Source organism: Cadophora gregata (assembly GCF_030347475.1).
Source record: "Cadophora gregata isolate MNR1 chromosome Unknown scaffold_11, whole genome shotgun sequence".
Taxonomy (NCBI): Eukaryota; Fungi; Ascomycota; class Leotiomycetes; order Helotiales; family Ploettnerulaceae; genus Cadophora; species Cadophora gregata.
This window is the reverse complement of record NW_026695934.1, coordinates 1,324,664-1,343,751: the sequence shown is the minus strand read 5'-3', so window position 1 is coordinate 1,343,751 and position 19,088 is coordinate 1,324,664. Positions and strand designations below refer to the sequence as shown.

Genomic DNA, 19,088 nt, shown 5'->3' with positions numbered 1-19,088 from the left:
CAAGCGAAGCAGATAAAATTGTATTGCAGTCCTGTAGATAGAAACGAGTGGATTTTGTGGCAATGGTTTATCATGGCATTGGTGGAGAGGAGGGGAGAGGAGAGAAGAAAAGAATGGTGAGATGGAGAAGACCGCTCACGTTCAGGACTCTGCAGCGGCTCGCTGGCGCATTTTCTTTGGCATTATTGAATGCGAGAGGCAGCAGGAGAGACAGAGGGAGCTTTGGCGGTGGGGTTTGAGCCAGTCAGTGCATTTCATTTGGGGGGTGCGATGGTTCTGTTTCTGTTTCTGTTTCTGTTGTCTCCGAGTGGCTGAGATTGACTTTCACTTGCTCTGCTCAGCCTCACAGTTGCATCTCCCAAGAGGAGAGGAAAGGCATCCGGCCCCGCTATCAGGCTGTCTTTTTTAAGCAAGTCTGCCTCACTGACTTGACTTATGTGAGAGGGCAAGTAGAGATGAGATACCTAGAAATAGTGATGACATGAGCCAAAGTGATCCTGAAGCTGATTTATGATCATAGAAAGGGTGCTTTTCAATGATTCAAATTTTTGTCGTCCCGCTGCCCAAATCACCACAGCAAGCAGTTATTCAGCCCCCAAGTCTTCAAGTGTTCTGTTATTGGACGCTGCGCTGGGCTAGAACACAGCAGCCTCTTGGCGCATTTGAGGTGGTTCAGACTCCTGATGCGGCAATCCTGGACATTGCTGTGAGTTACGGTTTGTTTACCTTATCTATTCTGGATTTCTCGCGTGACGTTACAACAGGAAAGGAAGGACCTGCAAAAGATCAGGCGAAGAAGTCCAAATTTGCTTGTAGCTTTGGCGAAAGCGATTTTGCACTGGCTCGGAAAATCCCCTCTGTCCTACACATCCACGCCTTCCGTACCTAGACGAGGTCCTTCTACAGTAGTAGCACAAGGTATGGCCTGACCGAACCCGAAAGAGCATGACTTGCTGGCCAAAGCCTTGTACGTATCCAACAAAGCTTCGCATTTCCCCGCAGTCTAGATTAGGAGAGTTTCAATCCCGAATGTCTCAGGAGTGAGAGCAACGTACCTAAATTTACATGAAGAACTTATTCCGAATCACATGCTGATGACCCTGAGACGCCAATCAATAGGAGCCCACACCAAACCAACCTTCTGAGATGTTCATCATGCCCTTACTATCTTGTTTAAAATCTTATTGGAAGATTTGATAAGATAAACAATCCAGACGAGTATGCTACCAAACATTTGGCGGGAGCTATTCCCGGACTTCCTAAAAACTGGGGAAAAGAAGAGGCTGGATGATCTGGAAACACAGATCTGACACTACTGTCGCATTGCCGCCATGAGCTATCTGGCCTCAAACCATGAGATCCCCCCCTCATTGCCTATGTGCTCGAATTCTCATTGAGGAACTTGTACTCCCGGCTTCAAAACAATATCCACCCTTGAAAGCTCCGGTGAACGTCGGCCATCCGCAGCAGATTCAATTGACACGAGCCTCGAAACACTGGGTCCAGCAAATTTGTACGCAGTGCCGTCATCTGTGGATCTAATCGCCAGAACCCTAAATCTTACCATCGTCACAATTGGACCGAGATTCTGCAGAACATACCTGGCTGGTCTCCATCCCTCTCTCTAATTCAGATCCAGACCTTGAATGCAGACCAGTGCGGGCATGCCAATTACTTAGGCTCTGAATATTCGGGCCTCCTGACGACAGCGGCGCCGGGCACCATCTCATTCTTATCCCAGCCGTCACCAGTTTAATTGACTTTGATCCCACCACGGCCGACAGCTACCCCTCCTTCTCAGACGACAAGCACAAGACCAGCAGACTGCCAGACTGGACGGAGCCAGCTTTGCTCTCCTCACTCATCCTCTGATGTGCCGGAACAGGCCCAGCCATATGACAATTGGCGCATCATCGCACCAGTGAGGAGGTCACCCCGATCCGACCCCAGCCAGCCAGCCAACCTTGAAGTTTCGTCTCTTCTGGTCTGGAGTTGTACGGCATTCCGGCCCTTTTCTGACGCTTACAGCGAATGAAGCGTGACGCTTGTTCTGCCCCTCCTTCCATCCCGCCTTAGTACAGTACTGAATGCCATTCCTCTGCCCCGCCAACTCTGGCCTTGAACAACTCCACAACCTCACAACGTCGTCCTTAAGAACTCGAAGGGCCCCCTCGCCCAGCCCTCCCTCCTCGAACTCGCCTATCATTTCTCGCTCACACTCACTCCCACCATCAATTGACAAGTCCAGAGTCTACGAGTACAAGCCGCACAAGGTCTCGAGTCGCAACCCTATCAGCCTGGTCCACTTCGCTTCCTTTGCTTTACTAGCACTTATTCTGGTACGCTATTTGAACCGTGACCGAGCTACTATGGTTAACTGACGCTATTTCCCCACACAGATTGTCCAATTCTTCTTTGCAGATTTGCAGCCTGGATACTTGAGGAGCGTCTCTTTCTCTCCGACATCATATTCCCCGCCAGCCCACGTCGAAGAAGGATTCTGCGAATCACCAACACCGTTTCCAGTTGAACCGCCCGTTTCGAAACCACACACAATGGCTCTTCAAGCTGCGACTAAGAAGGTGGTAGAAGACTTTACTTTGTCAGACGAGCAATTGCAGAAGATTGTGAAGGAGTTTGTATTCGAGCTGAGTATGTCTGCCGGATGCTTATATTCAAAGGAGCGCATTCTAACATTTATATAGACGAGGGACTGGAGAAGAATGGCAGTACCATGAGCCAAATCCCCACGTTCGTCACAGCAGTACCAGATGGGACAGAAAAGGTAAGCATGGTGCATACATTCAAATGTCAAACGACTAACATTTTCTAGGGTCTTTACATGGCTGTAGATCTTGGGGGAACCAACTTCAGAGTCTGTTCGATTCAACTAAATGGCGACACAACCTTTAACTTGGTACAATCAAAAGTAGCTGTGCCACCTGAATTAATGCGAGCAAAGACGGCACAAGAGCTCTTTTCTTTCTTAGCGAAGCAGATTGAACTATTCCTCAAGACTCACCACAAGGATCAATTCGAGCGTCACACCAGACGACGCCCTACAGTTAGCACACCAGAAGGATGGCGTCCACAGGAGGTCTTTAGATTAGGGTTCACTTTCAGTTTCCCTGTGAATCAGGTCGGCATTAACAGCGGCCATCTTATGAGATGGACAAAGGGCTTTGATATTGCGGATGCTGTTGGGAAGGATGTCTGTGACTTGTTGCAAAAGGAGATCGATGCTCTTAACCTACCCGTCAAAGTGGCTGCCCTGGTGAACGACACTGTAGGGACACTGATGGCCCGCTCATATGCTTCCCCCGGGAAGACCGGGACCTTGCTTGGAGCCATCTTTGGAACTGGTACAAACGGCGCTTATGTCGAGAAGCTGTCGAAGATCACCAAGCCTATGGAAGGAGACTATGACAAGAGTACTGGAGACATGGTCATAAACACCGAGTGGGGTTCTTTTGACAATGGTCTCAAGACTCTGCCAAACACTCGTTACGATATTCAATTGGATGAGGAAAGTATCAACCCAGGCATCCAAATGTTCGAAAAGCGCATTTCTGGTATGTTCCTTGGTGAGCTTCTCCGTCTGGCCCTCGTTTCTATGGGAAAGGATCCTGCCATCCCTCTCTTCCGCGACGACAACTCTTCTCAGAACGATTACCACTCTACTGCATCCATTGAGCAGAACTCGCCACTTCACATCAAGAATGCCGTCGATAGCAGTATTCTCTCCTTCTCAGAAGCCGATAGCAGCGACGGACTTCGTGCCGTTCGACAGGCAATTTACAAGAACCTCGGTGTATCAGCAGCCAGTATCGAGGACGCTCAAGCCGTTAAAGACATCTCCCACGCAATCGGTCTCCGCGCAGCACGCCTAGCTGGTGCAGCTATTGGAGCAATCGTTATCCATACCGGCCGCTTGAATACAGGTGCATCCTCGAACCCTAGTCCCAAGTCCGCAGCATCCATCGTCGAAGACGTCAAGAACCTCAAATTTTCCGCCGCCGCCTCTGCCACGGCCAACAAGCTGGCCGACACTGCAGGACTCACCGTGAATGAGGATGAGATCGTTGATATTGGTGTGGATGGCAGTTTGGTCGAGTTCTACCCTGGATTCATGGACTCAATGCGCGAGGCTCTCCGCTCGATGCCGGAGATTGGCGCTGCTGGTGAGAGGAGAATTCGAATTGGTATTGCGCATGATGGATCGGGTGTTGGTGCAGCGCTGATTGCGCTTGTGGCGGCGAAGATGGAGGCTGCTAACGATCCGGATCAGATGGAGGATGCGAAGAGGAAGTTGAGGAACTTGAAGTCGGATCAGGATAAGGACGAGACAGTCAAGTCAGCTTGAGCACGACGAGTATGGACAGTAAGCCAATCAGGTCATGCAGTTTAAAAGAATACCCTCATGTTCGATGGGTGGGATGGATGCGCGCTGGGTTGATGATCGGAAGGAGAGATCAATGACTGAATGACATGCATGACGGGGACGAGAACGAGTCTACTGATGCGGATGTTTTGTCATATATAAGGAGGCGGGTAAATGCAATGCGCACCTTTGGTTCTGGTTTTGATTCCCCATACTTCTTGGTATTTTCTTCTTTGATCAGATCGATTGATTGCTGCTTGTGCGCATACCTGTATCCGTGCGTTTCTTCCTGTCTGCCGGAGTACATGAATATAAATAAATACCTTACCTTATCAACATTGATATCAATCTGAATCCAATTTATGGCAACTGTCAGAGCTCCAGCACTTTCGTATTGTACAATTCGAAAATATGAATGTTGAACTAATCGTACATTCCCAAACAAAGAAGTAAAACAAACCCAACCAACAAAATAACCCCTCAAGCCCCTTCCCCCTTCTCCAAGCCAGCCAGCCAGCCAGCCTAATTCCCCATCCAAAGTCCTGTGCCATACCATACCATACCATACCATACCATACCATACCCACTTCATCTCCAACAACAAACGGGCCAACCACTCAATAGGAGCATGAACAACACATGAGTTAAACCCTTTTGTTGCACGTCGTCCCCAAAAGCCCGTCTCGAATTTCCCTTTTAAAGTCAACTTTTAGAGATGGGAAGGAAGGATGTGCCGAGACCTGGCCTTGATTGTGGTTGCTGCGGCACGGCGGCGGCGGGCTGAAGCGAGGCGGTTTGGGTTTGAGGACGGGTGAGCTTGGAGGAGTGGTGGGGAGGAGAAGGTTGAGCCGAGATGTGAGAGATAGATGGGGGGTTTGAGAAATTAGATACCGGGACCGGGGAGGAGAGGAGTGTATTTTTAGGTTGGGAGATGGTTTGGAGATTGGGTTTGAGATCTGATGGGGGGATGGTTCCGAGGGTGTGGGTGTGGGGGATTGATGACGCTCGGGAGGAAGGATTACACGAGGGTGGGAGGTGTTTGGGTTTGGGCTTGGGAGAGGTGCGGTATGGTTCGTTATGCATTTGTGCTTGGACCCTGTTCTGCGAATCGAATTTGGATCTGGAAGGTCGAGATGGTGACGCGCGTATAAAATGACACAGCTGGCGTTCGGACTGGGGAAATGTGGGAATGAATTTTCGAATGGGAGAGGCGAGGGCCTGGTAGTCTCTTGGGCATGTTCCTTTGACTACGTTTTTGTCCTCCTCTAATTCCTGAAGTCAGTGTGTGGGAGTGATAAAGTCCGCAGGTTTTCTAAATCGGTACATGATCCATGCATTTTATATTCTTCAAGAACGTATGACTTTGACGGTCAACCGAGAGATGACGGTCGTCTCATAACTGACAGTCAACACTCTTGCTCTCACGGTGCAAGTTCCCGGGACATTTGAGTCGTACCTGTCTGCCTCCTTAGCGCTGTTTCAATGCTCATGTTCTCTACAATGTGGTTGTCAAAGACTGGCATCCAGCTTTCTACTCTCAGGCAACACTGCTCAAGCCTAGCTCTGTAGAACCAAGCACTAGCTTTTTTATCCATGTTGCTTTGAGCGGTGGTGCTCTGGCGTAGGACGAAGTATGTGGCATTTATATACCTCTGAGCTCTACTGCTTTTAGGAAGCCTTGCTATGGGTTCCATTGATGAATGACATTCACCCTGGATATGTTCGATTTAGGTGCATTAGCTCTTGCATGATTCGAACAGCTGATCTATCGTTTCATTTCTCTGATAAGATTAGTAGTCATTCGGAATTTCACTCGAAGCATTTTCACTGTGCTCAAGTGTCCTTAGCAACTTGTACCCATGCTATGCAGCACATGAGAAGGTGTAAAACATGGCCAGTTTGGTGATGAGAAATGTGACAGTGAGACAAAAGCCGGACGCAACAGATAGATCGACACCTCCGATGATGGAGTGGAACGGTTTGGACTTTGGCGTATCTGGTATCGGTGGTTTTCTGCATGTGAGCGGAGACAATTTTACTTCTTTCACGTCGACTACATCTTCTCCGTCCCTGGCAGCAAATAATCATCTTACAACATAAATACAACCAGCGAAATATGTGCCCACATTGCTTCACCAATCCGGGGGTTTAAAGTGAACTCCTACCAACCCCGCTCACGACAAGAAAGCGTTTTCAGATTCACCTCCAAAACGCACAACAACACGACTAATCAGTGATTTCATTCTCTCAATTAAAGAAGTAAGAAGTTCTTTTGCATTTCGCAGGCTTTTTTACTTTCAGAAGCGAGCCTTCATATTAATTCCTTTGCTGCCGGCGTGGAATGCCTCGCTTACCTAGGTTGATATCAACACTTGATCAGTTTGAAGTAGAATCAGACTGTGATCATCATGAGTATATGATTAATATAAGATTTATTGTTCTTGTATTGTGAATATCAGTTAGAGTTGGTTTCTATATTTAAGGTGTCTTATATTGTTGAAAAAAGAGAATACATCAGAGCCCTACCACTTCAAATCACCCCAGCCCAAGTCGAAAGCCCTACCCAGCAGTTATTTACAGGCTAATTTTCTTTAATATAGAAGTCATGCGAGAAATTCCTTGTTGTTTCGTTTTACCATCGACCATCCACCGGTAGTGAGATCTTGAAATAGGGACGACAGGACCTCCAAGATATCTTTCTAAGGATTCTGGTATTCGTTGACAAGTCGACACAGTCTGCTCGGATGGATCCATCAAGTACGATAAGCTTTTGCTGTTTATTTTTGATTCTGATTCGGTGTCCCCTGTTCTGGACAGCATATCTCCTTTGGGTATGTGAAGCGTCGATAGACTTGCCAGAAAGTCAACAAATGAATCGTTGGAGAAGACCGTCGAGTCTGCTCACATTTTAGCAATAGATCCAAAATATACCTCCATAGAACCTGAAGATCTGTGAGACGATACAATCGCTACTTGGGCCACGCAAGGAAATAATTGAGACAGTTGAGTGTGATTTCAGGCAGATCACGTGAAAGCATCATGTGAGATGGTCTGGCTCCTCACACATTGGGCTATCAAGTCTGGGTACCTTAGATAACAGCTGTATGTAGGGCTGTTAACAAACTGATTTGTAGATTTTGTACACAATAAGTCGGTGCGATCTTGCAATCTGTGTTCCACTTCCCCACCGTTTGGAAAAAGCGTGACATGCAAGAGCGGGTCCTGGAAACTCTCAGTCCAAGCGGAGGCCAAACGGAACGACGCCAAACCTCTCGCTCTCGCTCTCGCTCCACACCTTCAACATCTTTGCCGGCACTCGAATCTCATTTCAACTTCATGATTATCCGGCTAGCCTGTACTTGTGGTACAGTACAGGCTCTCGCGGCCCCTTCCGTGTTCTTTGCCGTCAAGCCTCCCCCCTGCAGCTGTCGTCCTTGGTTCAAGTCTGGACCTCCGTTGCTGTGGAGTATTCTCATCGTTGCCACCAGTTCTGCAAAGCTCTTTTCAACCTAGTGGATGATTCCCGCTTTGATTTCAGCTTTCTTCAACGCGCGCTCTCTCTCGTAATGAAGAAGCATGTCGTTGCACACCGAGACAGATCCCTGCTCGTCAGCGATGCAAGCTTGCAAAGTGGCTGAATATCCAAGTCTCTCTCACCGAACCAAAGGCTTGCACCACCGAGACCACTGAATAATAATGCCCAAGTCGGTTGTACTCGAACTTAAAAGACGAGATCAGCAGTGCGCTCTCGGACTCTATTTGCTGGGCTTAATCGAGGCAGCGTCTGTCGGCGTACAATAGTGACGTTTACGGCGCTCGCACGCTGGCCGTTTGTACCATTCAGGCGTGCGGTGGTGACTCCTGGGAACGAAACTCACGAGACTCGGTTACTCTGCGGATGGTTTTCCACTGTCTTAGCACGGTTTCTGTCCCCATGCTTGCATTTTCATCATTTGCTTCCCTTCCGACGCACTTCATCGCTAGCATCAAGTATCCTTGGGCTATCAGGCTTGTCAAAGATTGGATGGCTGAACTGCTGCAAATGGGGCGTTAGCGCGTGAATCCTTCCATCATCCTTCTAGAAGCTGTGACAGGGAGTGTGCGAATTTGTTGGACAGGCGGCAGGGCGAAGCTCGAAGGCGCCCCCTGCTCCCCGCTGGTTCTTATCCGCCACTGTTTCTGTGCTCGGTCGTCTTTCCCCAGGCACCTTCACTTCTGCACGTTTATTGACATCGTCGAGTTCCTTCATCATAGAACTTCGACGTCTTGACACTCATAAAAGCGCAACCTTCCACCGTAATCATTTGACACCGATTGACTTCATTTTAGAGCTGAAGTGTTCCCTCGTCAGCTGCAAATCGCTACTGTACGCCCCACCATCTCGAGTCACTCTGCGTCCCATCACCCTCCGTTGTGAACTGCCTTCGTCGAGTGGCTTCTGAGGGCACGATCATATTTGACCCAACTTTGAACATTTGGCTAGTCCTTAATCAAATTCCAAGTCAGCTGTGCCGGTATGCGCTCTGCAAAGGTGGCATAACGACAAAGTGTACGGTTCAAGGTTAGGCAACAGACGAAGCTCTCCATCGTCTGATGTATGTGGGATAGCTGCGCCAGACACCACAATGGCAAGCATCAGACAGCAGAAATGGGATTGGGCAGCTCATTTGCCTCGGATGATCGAGCTTTACAACAGCCAGACTTCAATTCCAGATATACACAAAGCTATTCAGTGTGATGGCTTTGAGCCATGGTAATACCTCATCTTCATTCAGGCTCAAATGGTCTCTAACTGTACCAAGTCAGCGATCTGTTTATCTCAAGTTCAAGCAAATGGGATATCCCACTGATCCTGTTGGACGGACAAAGTTCCTCGACTCACGATACACCTCCGATGTTCCAGCGGAAGTCGATACATCATCTAGTGTGTGGATGAAGGCTCAATCTCCACCATTCGATACCAACCACTTTTTGGATAGTGGCCTACACTCCCCATTCAACAATTCTACCTTCAGTGATGCCGGAGCTTCTTGGAGTCATGGTTATGATATGAGTACGCCCAGCTCTGAACAATTCTTTGAATCAGGAGATATCCTTGGCGGAACACAGTTGAGAGACGAGCAGGCGGTAGCAGACAACAATTTTGGCGATGCTTCTGCTGGTATTTCATCTTTGAGAACGAACCTATCGCCTGGACTGGTCTTCCCCTCATGGCTGTCCAATGGCAACGGCCTTGATGTACCTACAAACACTACCGACCATGCGTTTCAATATCCCGACCAAAGTATGGAGCTCAATGGTGCCTCATATTTTGGCATTGAGACGGATTCCGGGCTTCCCTCTTCTCTGCCCGAGCAATCGTCTATGCAAAATTTGCCTGCTCTAAATCCGAGCTCTGAATATTCCAGGATCAATACAGCTCAACCGAGACCGCTTTCTCCTAATCCTTCATTGATGGATCTTGACACAAACTCGGCGCCTTTTCAGTTCTCGGCTGCGAGCTCGGATTCCTCCAATTCTGTCAAACTTCCATTTCAGAAGCTCATCGGTGCATCAAACACTGGTGCACGTAGCAAGATCCGATCATTGTTCAGACCAAAATCCAGCGCTTCAAACCGGGGTCGAAAACGCTATGCTGTTTCACAATTCACCAACTCCACAGAGGATTCGGGGTATGCAAGTGGGCATGCGTCTTCGCTGACCTTGGAAGAAGTCAGGCGGATCAATTCGCAGTCCTTAGACGAATTTAATGGACTGTATCGGGTCGCCTGTCAGGTCTTACACGAGCCTCAAGCGAAGTCTCAGTGCAAAGACATCCCAACATGCACCTCATGTCATTACTCCGGAATTCATAACCTCGGTTGGTCAGCAAGATATTTGAAGCTCGAAGTCTTCTTGAGCGAGCTCAGGCTGGAGGGTGTTTACAACTTTGGGGCTTTGGACGCAGCAGGCAACACAGCGCTACATGTAAGTACTCCAGAGCTCTCTATGGCTCAGGAAGGCTCGTTAGCTTCGAAAGCGACACCCATTTCAAACCTGAGTGAATAAAGTTGGAAATTGGAAAGGGCTAGGCTAACCTCTAGTAATAGTATGCCGCTGCTGGTGGTGCTAGCTTCCTGCATTTGAAGGCGCTGATAGATGTTGGCGTGGATCCCTACTTAGCCAATTCCGCTGGAGAACTTTTTATCTACTGCTTGAGACCGCTTCAACCGTTCACGCTTGAGCCGAACTCCGATTGCTTGAGAGGAGATGACCTTATCAAGCTCCTTGGATTGCTGCATCTTGAAAGAGTCTCGGATTGGAGAGACAATGACGGACAGACCGTGATGCACGCATTGGCACTGAAGATCTCCGAGCCAGATCTCAAAACAAAGATTTTCGAGTGAGTCAATATTTCACATTCTGATTTATAAGACACCTTTGGCATTCCGTCCGTGAGACACATTTCTTCCCGAGGAGCTGGTGATACCGCCATTGATATGAGCGAAATTGCCATCTATTCCGAAAGCACGGCTTGTGACTTATGGGTGCTAATAATCGTCCAGTATTCTTAGATACTCTGGATTTTCTTCCACGGTACTGGATCGTTTTGGGAGATCTCCCGAGCAAGTCTTTCCCCTGACCTACGACTCTCATGGTCAAGTCATTGATCCAGTCCCGACCAATTCACTCCATCAGATCAAAGAAGTGCCTGAGGATTCTGAAGAAAACGGAGAAGCGATGACTTGTGGAGCAATCATCGTCGCTGAATTTAGACTGGAAAGGATTAAGCAAAATAAGGCTCAGACTGTCGTCGTCAAAGCACGCCACCAACCGTCTTATATTGATACCGAGAGTGGTGAAAATGTACTTCACGCGCTCTCTAGGATTGTTTCCAGCAGTAAAGTCCTCTCCACTATCGACCATTTGAGGTCAAACCGATCTACCCAGGACAGACCAAACCGTGAGGGCAACTACATGCTCTTGAATCTGGAATACTTCATCGCAAAGGGGGTTGACCTGAATGCTCACAACCGCGAGGGTAGTCACCCATTGAAATCTTTCATCTGCGACCGCCCATGGGATGAGCATGAAACAGGAGCAACAATGTCAAAATACCTAGACATGATCCTGTGGAAAGACCAAAGCTCCCGCACTAAGAATAAAGTCAACGTGGACATGAAAGACCGAGAAGGACTCACAGCTCTGTATCATGCTGCTGTTCGTGGCCGGCCTGACTCTGTGCGAAGTCTCATCGAGGCTGGCGCCAATGTCAACGCATATTCAAGTATGTCGCCGTTCCCAACGCTGCTCTATTCCGTTCAATCTGACAATGACGCAGTATATGATAAGAGCATTCTACATGCTACCTACAATGCACTTGACGACGCGGTCAAGCAAACCGATAGTGTACTGGTACATCTTCTCAGGGAGGTCATTTCACATCTGGAGCATGCAGGAGCTGTCCAGAATCCAACGTCACTGCAGGAACGGGGTACTAGGAAGGTTTGATTGAATACTCACGTCTCCACCCGATCCTATCATGACAACTCGATCTTTTGCGCGCTCTCATCCCATCAATTTCGGAACAACATAGTCAGCACGCGGTCTTCTTCATTTCTTTTGTTGTATAGACTCGGCATCTTGCATATTTCTAGTGCAATGCTAGGAGGATTTGGTATATATGAATAACATTTGACACACAGGAAAGTGCAAATGTTCAGCGGATACCCCTTTTCGAAATTCATGTGGCTCTCATACCTAATTTTTCTTGTAGGACTGTATTTTTAAAAGTTGGATTTGCGGTAGTCTATGAGGGTTTCACATACACAAAGCGAGGTCCAAAAAATAATGTATGTCAAGCAGAATGAAGCTTCAATGACTCAACTACGATTGCTGCAGTGGGAACGAAATTGCAGAAGCTATCCTCACCAGCACGAGACATGTTCAGCATCGCATAGCTTAGCAATGATGGTTTCCCGATTCGTCATCATCACTATTTGGTTTGTCATGGCCAATTGGTGTGTACCTCACAGGACGTCTAATCCTTTGTCAGGCTTCGAGCAAATCGGAGTCGACGTTAATTCCGTCTCTGACATCTTGAAAGGCGCGTGAACTTCGACTAGTCAATAAGTCTTACATACGTTTCGGGAAGGCAACCAATTGCTCAGCTTCGGGTATGATCTAGGCTCGGCTTCTCAGCCGAAGACTTCTAACCTGACCACCACGAGCTTACCCGGGGCGATCATCATTCAACCCTACATGTCGGATTATATTACTCACATCTCCACAGTTCAACTCCTGATTCAGTGATCAGTGAGTCCAAGACGTAACATACAGATTCCATCATGGCGACCTTTTCAAATCCAGGAAAGAAAGTCATCAAGCCTTCCTACCTCGCCCACATCGTCCTCAAAACCCAGCCCGCGCAATTCGAAAAAATGGTCAGCTACTACAAAACCTTCCTCTCAGCAGACGCTCGCTATGAAGCCGGCCCTCTTGCCTTCCTCTCATACGACGACGAGCACCACCGAATCGCCATCATCGCAATGCCCGATATCAAGCCCCGTGATCCAAAAGCAGCTGGGCTTCTCCACTTCGCATTCACGTTCAACTCACTGCACGACTTGGCGCTTGCATATAAACAGCGTCAAGCGAATGGTATCGAACCGTATTGGTGTGTGAATCATGGCCCGACGACGAGCATGTATTATCATGATCCTGATGGGAATGATATCGAGACTGAGGTTGAGAATTTTGCGACCCTGGATGAGGCGGATAGGTTCATGAGGAGTAAAGAATTTGCGGAGAATCCGATTGGTGCTGATTTTGATCCGGAGGAATTTGTGAAGAGGTTGGAGGATGGTGAGGATGAAGCGATTATTAAGAAGAGAGTGGATGTTGGGCCGAGGGGTGTTCCTGACCTTTGAGGACGAATTCCTGTTCTCATCCTCTGGAAGGAAGATCGGGGGGTTTTTTCCTTTCAAAGGCTTATCTTGTTTGGTGTTAACTAATGTCATGCAAGATGCTTCGTTTCGTTCCAAAATATTTATTTCCTTCAATCTGTCTAGTGTAATTCCAACACGACGCCTTTATGTTTGCCTCACAGCATCGCAATGGGGAAGGAGTATTGGCATATGTGGGTAAAATATGGCGGAAACTCATCAATTGAGTGTACAGAACATTGTTCCTTGGCTCTACGGCAATTTACATTGCCACAATCATTCTTACATCGAGAATATTCTCATCGTTAAAGCGGGCTCTGATGATTCACAACAGGCCCACGAAGGCAAGTCACAACTAACGTCCTTGATGTAAAGCTAAGCAAGTTTCTTTTGCATTTAAAGGGTAAAGGTTAGCGAGCTGTCTAGAAATATACCTCTTTGAAAGAGGTGACGTACCTCTTAGAACTCAACCAAGTCTTCGAATCCTCTCTTTTACATCTCATTTGAAGACCTCCTTGAAGCCTTAAGTCCCACACACTTTTAAACACAGTCAACGACCGTTGATGTTCTTTAAATCCCTCACCAGATAGTCTCCAGGTACTAACGCGTCCTTCTTCCACTTCTATTAGAGTTTTCGAAAAGACTTTTGAAAGGACTTTCGAAAAGACTAGCTTCAGACCATCATCTAGTCATGCCATGTGCCAGCTAGTGCCTCGGTAAGACCTTAGCTTCCTCCCATCTTTTGTTTACATACCATGCCTACCTTTCTTCTTTTTTCAACCCCAATTCCTGCAATGGAAGACAACTCAATCTGTACATCGTCGTTGGAACAAATAAACTTGGGACGACTGATCTGACAAGCTTGAACAGGAGAAGACAAACGCATCAGCACAAAGGACATACCTAAAAGACAATTCAACTTTCAACAGTCACCAGATATTTCTAGTGGATCCAGAATTCCCACCATGGAGGGTCACGTATTGAGGAGAAAGCGGCGGAATTCAAGCCTTCGGCTAACCTCGCTAAAACGAAAGAAAACAAAAGAGCAGATCGACAACAAGACTTCAGGTCAATGTCATGGTCCAAGCTTCCAAGACAACAAACAAGGCTTCAGTGACAACCACAATCAGAACAAAGCCAGCCTTGCAGATTCGCGAACCTTGCTTCACCACGGGACTTTCCTCAAGGCTGACCTGCTGACGGGCGACAGGAATTCACTTTCTGTTCTGCCGCCTGTGAAGCAGAGCGCTCCTGAAGAAACAATCCACACCCTTACCGGCGCCAACGACTATAGTCTAGCCTATCTTGAGTTCTCAAAATTGAATATCGAGGCAGCACCGAAAACATCACCTCCACCGCCTTGCTCTTTCTCTTCCCCTCCCACCTTGCAAACTTTTGCAACACCACCACCACCTCCGCTCAACAACGACACAACAACCCCCACGGTGGCATTGCCTGCCTCCTCACCACCTAGCTTACTCTTGAATTGCACTACCTCCTCCACTTCCCTCTCACCCTCCTCAACACCTACACACAAACCCAAACGTCCCCCCATAATCACCTCCAAGATGTCCCGCCGCGTCGCCAACCTGAACCTGCCCACAGGCAAAGGAGGCGCCCCGACCGCAGTCCCTCAATTCCTCTCCGTCGAAACAAACCTCAGTACCGACAGCACCGACTCGCAAGGCTCAGTACGCACACAGGTCCCTGGCTCGTACCACCAGCAATCGCAGCAGCGAGCTATGCAGGAGGAGCAATGGTACGGCCAGATCGATAATGGTGCCTTGCCGTTTGCGACTCCTGATTTGAATAGCAGTTCGACTTTCATGAGTGCTGTTCCAGGAGCGAGTAAGGGCTTGAATCCCAACTCGCAGCCTTTTGCTCCGCCGGTGGGTGGTGAGGGGTACGCCTCACCTTCGTTGGGGTTTGTTGCGGGTACGCAGAAGCCTGCTTCTTCGTATGGGGGGTCTGTCAACAATGGGTATTCTACTCAGCTCAAGACTGCTCAATCGTTTTATGGCAACTACGTTCCTCCCCAGAAGCAAATGTCTGACTATGGAATGGCTGTTCAGAACGGACATGGTGGGTACGATCGGAGAGGATCGATGGGTGGGTATCAGTCGCAGAACGGTGGTTTCCCTGCACCTAACCCGTATGGTCATGGAAATGGTGCTGTTCAGTACCCAGCTTCCAGTACTTACGGCTCAGCTCAGATTGGTGGCCCTCCCTCATATAACGGCGCTTCGAATCATAACCCATATGCTCACTTTGGACAACGTGTGGCGATGAATGGATACGGATACCAAACCAATGGCCAGACCAATAACAGCTATCCAAACAACGCGACCTATGGTGTAGCGAACACAAGTCATACCTACCAGAATAGTCAGTATGGCTCCGCAAACGATAACGGATATTATCCACCTGGTCAGGCTTGGGTGGGACAGTACCAAGGTCATAACCAGTATGCTGTTCAAGCTCCTTACATTCAACCCTCGAACATCAACCGTGGCAAGTCTACCTACTATGGTAGCGCGAAGCCCAACGCCGCTGCTCCTCCATACCACCCATCCAATTTGACAACTGCTCCAGTCGTCAACGCCAATTATCAAAGTCGTCACCCTGAGAACGAAAACCACGAAATCCAGGACGGCGGTGCTGTTCGACCTCCATCCCGAGCACCTTCAAGAATTAATTCAACAAGTCCAACCAAGAGTAAGGCATCCACAGTCGACTCCTCCGCCGAGCCATCTTCTTCCCTCCGATCTGGCTCCATCGAAGAGAAGGTTTCAGGTCAGGGCAGCCCAACACCAGTTGCTCGCCGCCCACAAGAGTTCAGTTCAGAGCCTCGCAACAGCCGAACTCCAACTCTCAGATCGAGACGTGGTCAGACGCTAGTCCCTTCTACTGACCCGAGTAGCAAGCAGGCCATGGTCAATTGGCTCGAGAACGTCTTCCCTACTCCGCCGCCCAAAATGTCAAGTTTGGAGCTCTCGGCAGACTCGAAGCTCTCGGGCGGTGATATCCTTGCCCAGGCTGGCGTTACTCTACCATCTATTACTCCAGCTGGACTTGGTCTCCGTAGCGATGCTGATCCATTTACTACCGCCATTCAGCGTGTGACTCCGATCAAGCCAGCTCTCAATCCGTTTGCTCCGCTTCCACAGCACCTGAGTCCATACACAGGGGGAAGTCTGTTGCAGAAGCCACCCGTCAGCGCTCCGCTGAGACGTCTGGCTGTCAACGGCAAGCCCGCAATCTCCGATGCTCTTGAGCCTGCTAACCTTCCCATGGTTGAATACTGCCGCCTAGCTAGAGAAGACACATGGGGCGTCATCAGAATCAAGAACATCCCGTACTCCGTCAATCGACCTGAAGTTCTTGCCTTCCTCGGCCGCAACGCGCGGATTATCAGCGAGCAGGACTTCGAGCCCGTACACATAGTTATGGAGCGTGTTACCAGCAAGACATTGGACTGCTATGTCGAATTCGTCAACTTCACCGAGGCTGTCAATGCTGTCAATCGTTTCGAGACAAATCGGACTGGCGGCCGAGGCGGTAGACTGGGCCAGAGACATGTGGAGGTTGAGTTGTCGTGCCAGGAACAGTTGATGCATGATTTGTTCCCCAAGGCTAAGAATGTTACTTGGTCGGGTTCGAGGCCGATTATCAAGCCGAAAGATGATAATGATAAGTACAATTCTGGGTTCCAGGGTTTTATCATTAAGGAGGAATTGGTCATGCTGGTAAAGCATGTGGAGGCTCCCCAGCGTGTGAGTACCGACCAAGATTCGGTTGAAAGCGCGGTTGCTGACATACTTATGTAGTCGCCATTCTCCAAGGATTGCCCACAACGTCCATTCGAGTGTCTGATCAGCACCCTGCTCAAGGTATGTCTGGTTTTGAGTCGCTTCATCTGTATCTGCTAACACTTAGTAGTATCCTTGGTACATGGTTGAGTACATCACCATCGAAGACCGCAACCAGCTCCATAAAGTCACTCTCCAACTGATCGACCTCCTTCAAGAACGCATCAACAGCGAGCATGAGAATATTAATCTCACCCCCATGCTTCTCAAGCGTGTGTGGCGTGCTGCCTTGAAGTGCCCTGGCTTCTCTCCCTCCCAGAAGGATGACATTTGCTGGAAGTGTGGTATTGATGATCAGCTTGCTTCCGAGATGGGCGTTCCAGCATATGCTGCGTTTTGGAAGGATCTCTGGACCATTGGACCAAAGCCTGGTGCTCCAAGCGATATCATTCTGGTAAGTCTTTTCCGATATATCTTGACCGCTGTGCGTTTCTGACTTATTGATAGTACTATGCTGCACTCATCCGCGAGACCATAGGGGCAAAGCCAGAGTTGACACTCGCTCAGAAGGCCGCCAAGGGACACCAGAGCGCACCACCAAGCTTGTTCGGAGAACTTGTGAAACTCATCAATCTTCCTAGAGATCCAAAGGAGTTCGCAACCTTGACTCTAGCTCAGGTTGCATCTGCCGAATGGGCTGCGATCGAGCAGGCTTTACGCCGTGCTCTGACTCCTGCTTTGACTGCTGGACCAAGTGCTTAGGTTGTTATCAGTCAGATTCTTCGCACATTCTGACATTTGTATGACGACTTTACGTCGACTTCGACAGTCATTCTTCAACAACGGCCACAGACTCATACATGCCAGCTCTCTGGTATTTTCGAGAAGAGACAGCTTGTTCGAAACGATCGTTTCGATTAACAACATTTGCAAACAACTCACTGCTTGCGATAAAGGTCAATCACATGTCCTGGTGCGTACAAAAGCGGCTGATCTGATCTCTTGATCAAGTATGACGCACAGATTGTCTTCTCTGCCAAATGGTCAAAATCGTTCTTCAGATTCTTTCCCTTCTTCAGCGTGTTATTTATTTCATTTTGACGAGATCCTGACGATTCATGAAGCATATTTTATGGTGTTGTGGTGTTCGCACGCCTTTCATGGTACACTACCATTGACCAGGTTGGCACATTCTCTCTTCTCTTTTGATTTGGCGTACGATCAGGTCAGGTCATATGGGTTCTGAGCGAAAAGCATACGATGGCGAGTATGCTGGCAAATTGATGATTATGATGATTGACGATTGATGAATGAGCAGCAGAAGTAGGTTTTGATGGCGGAACAACAAAATCAAACACTACTTGTCCCTTAAGGACACATGAATGACTGGTAATATTATTCTCGAAATTATTCGCATGCTTTGTGATGTGATGGACCACAAAGGAGGTGCAGTAACAAAAGGCATTCAGCATAACAAAGGGTGGTCTTCGGAAGACCGTACCTTTTGTTCAGCATTTAGATGTAAGCGAAGGTAGTAGATCAGTAGGTATTTACGGACTCAGTGATATGAAAGTAAGACAGCGCAAGGCAAGGGTCAAGCTTGCAGATATAGAATGAGATGCACAAGAAAGGACCTGTTTCCTTGAGGATCATCGCCATGCCTCCAACGAGTAGAGTCACGGGTAGAAGAGCAACATTTTGGGTGCCCATCAGTACGATAGCAAGGCAAGTGCAGAATCAAAATCAATCAACAAAATGAAGAAGAAAAAAACAAGAGGGATGAAATTCAAGTTTGGTTCTCCCGAGAAGCATCGGCACTCTTACTCTAGATTAGCAGGGCAGAGCACAATATAATGATACAAATGAGTTGTTCACTCCCACTCATGGGAAAATTCGACATCTTCAGATAACAGATGTACTTTGTAGAAAATCGGAGCGAGATTAGCATGGGATCGAGATCCTTTGTTATACTCC

General features: G+C 48.3%; 6 protein-coding genes across 6 annotated transcripts; 5 read left to right on the top strand and 1 right to left on the bottom strand.

Annotated features, from left to right (window-relative positions):
* Nucleotides 1-2,555: 2,555 nt before the first annotated feature.
* GLK1 (glucokinase) lies at nt 2,556-4,363 on the top strand (the record flags this gene model as incomplete). Its single annotated transcript, XM_058495814.1, has 3 exons — nt 2,556-2,652; nt 2,706-2,785; nt 2,834-4,363. The coding sequence occupies 3 exons, from the start codon at nt 2,556-2,558 to the stop codon at nt 4,361-4,363; spliced, it is 1,707 nt and encodes a 568-aa protein (XP_058354542.1).
* Nucleotides 4,364-5,083: 720 nt separating this feature from the next.
* ONS95_002551 (uncharacterized protein) lies at nt 5,084-5,464 on the bottom strand (the record flags this gene model as incomplete). Its single annotated transcript, XM_058495813.1, has 1 exon — nt 5,084-5,464. One exon carries the CDS (start codon nt 5,462-5,464, stop codon nt 5,084-5,086), a length of 381 nt encoding a protein of 126 aa, XP_058354541.1.
* A 3,542-nt stretch (nt 5,465-9,006) lies between these two features.
* On the top strand, nt 9,007-11,872 carry ONS95_002550 (uncharacterized protein; the record flags this gene model as incomplete). The annotated part of the gene is made up of 5 exons (XM_058495812.1): nt 9,007-9,134; nt 9,184-10,348; nt 10,471-10,763; nt 10,927-11,648; nt 11,703-11,872. The coding sequence occupies 5 exons, from the start codon at nt 9,007-9,009 to the stop codon at nt 11,870-11,872; spliced, it is 2,478 nt and encodes an 825-aa protein (XP_058354540.1).
* An 836-nt stretch (nt 11,873-12,708) lies between these two features.
* ONS95_002549 (uncharacterized protein) lies at nt 12,709-13,290 on the top strand (the record flags this gene model as incomplete). The annotated part of the gene is made up of 1 exon (XM_058495811.1): nt 12,709-13,290. The coding sequence occupies one exon, from the start codon at nt 12,709-12,711 to the stop codon at nt 13,288-13,290; it is 582 nt and encodes a 193-aa protein (XP_058354539.1).
* Nucleotides 13,291-14,270: 980 nt separating this feature from the next.
* ONS95_002548 (uncharacterized protein) lies at nt 14,271-17,132 on the top strand (the record flags this gene model as incomplete). Its single annotated transcript, XM_058495810.1, has 1 exon — nt 14,271-17,132. The coding sequence occupies one exon, from the start codon at nt 14,271-14,273 to the stop codon at nt 17,130-17,132; it is 2,862 nt and encodes a 953-aa protein (XP_058354538.1).
* Nucleotides 17,133-17,256: 124 nt separating this feature from the next.
* On the top strand, nt 17,257-17,876 carry ONS95_002547 (uncharacterized protein; the record flags this gene model as incomplete). Its single annotated transcript, XM_058495809.1, has 2 exons — nt 17,257-17,568; nt 17,622-17,876. 2 exons carry the CDS (start codon nt 17,257-17,259, stop codon nt 17,874-17,876), a joined length of 567 nt encoding a protein of 188 aa, XP_058354537.1.
* Between the last annotated feature and the right edge of the window lie 1,212 nt (nt 17,877-19,088).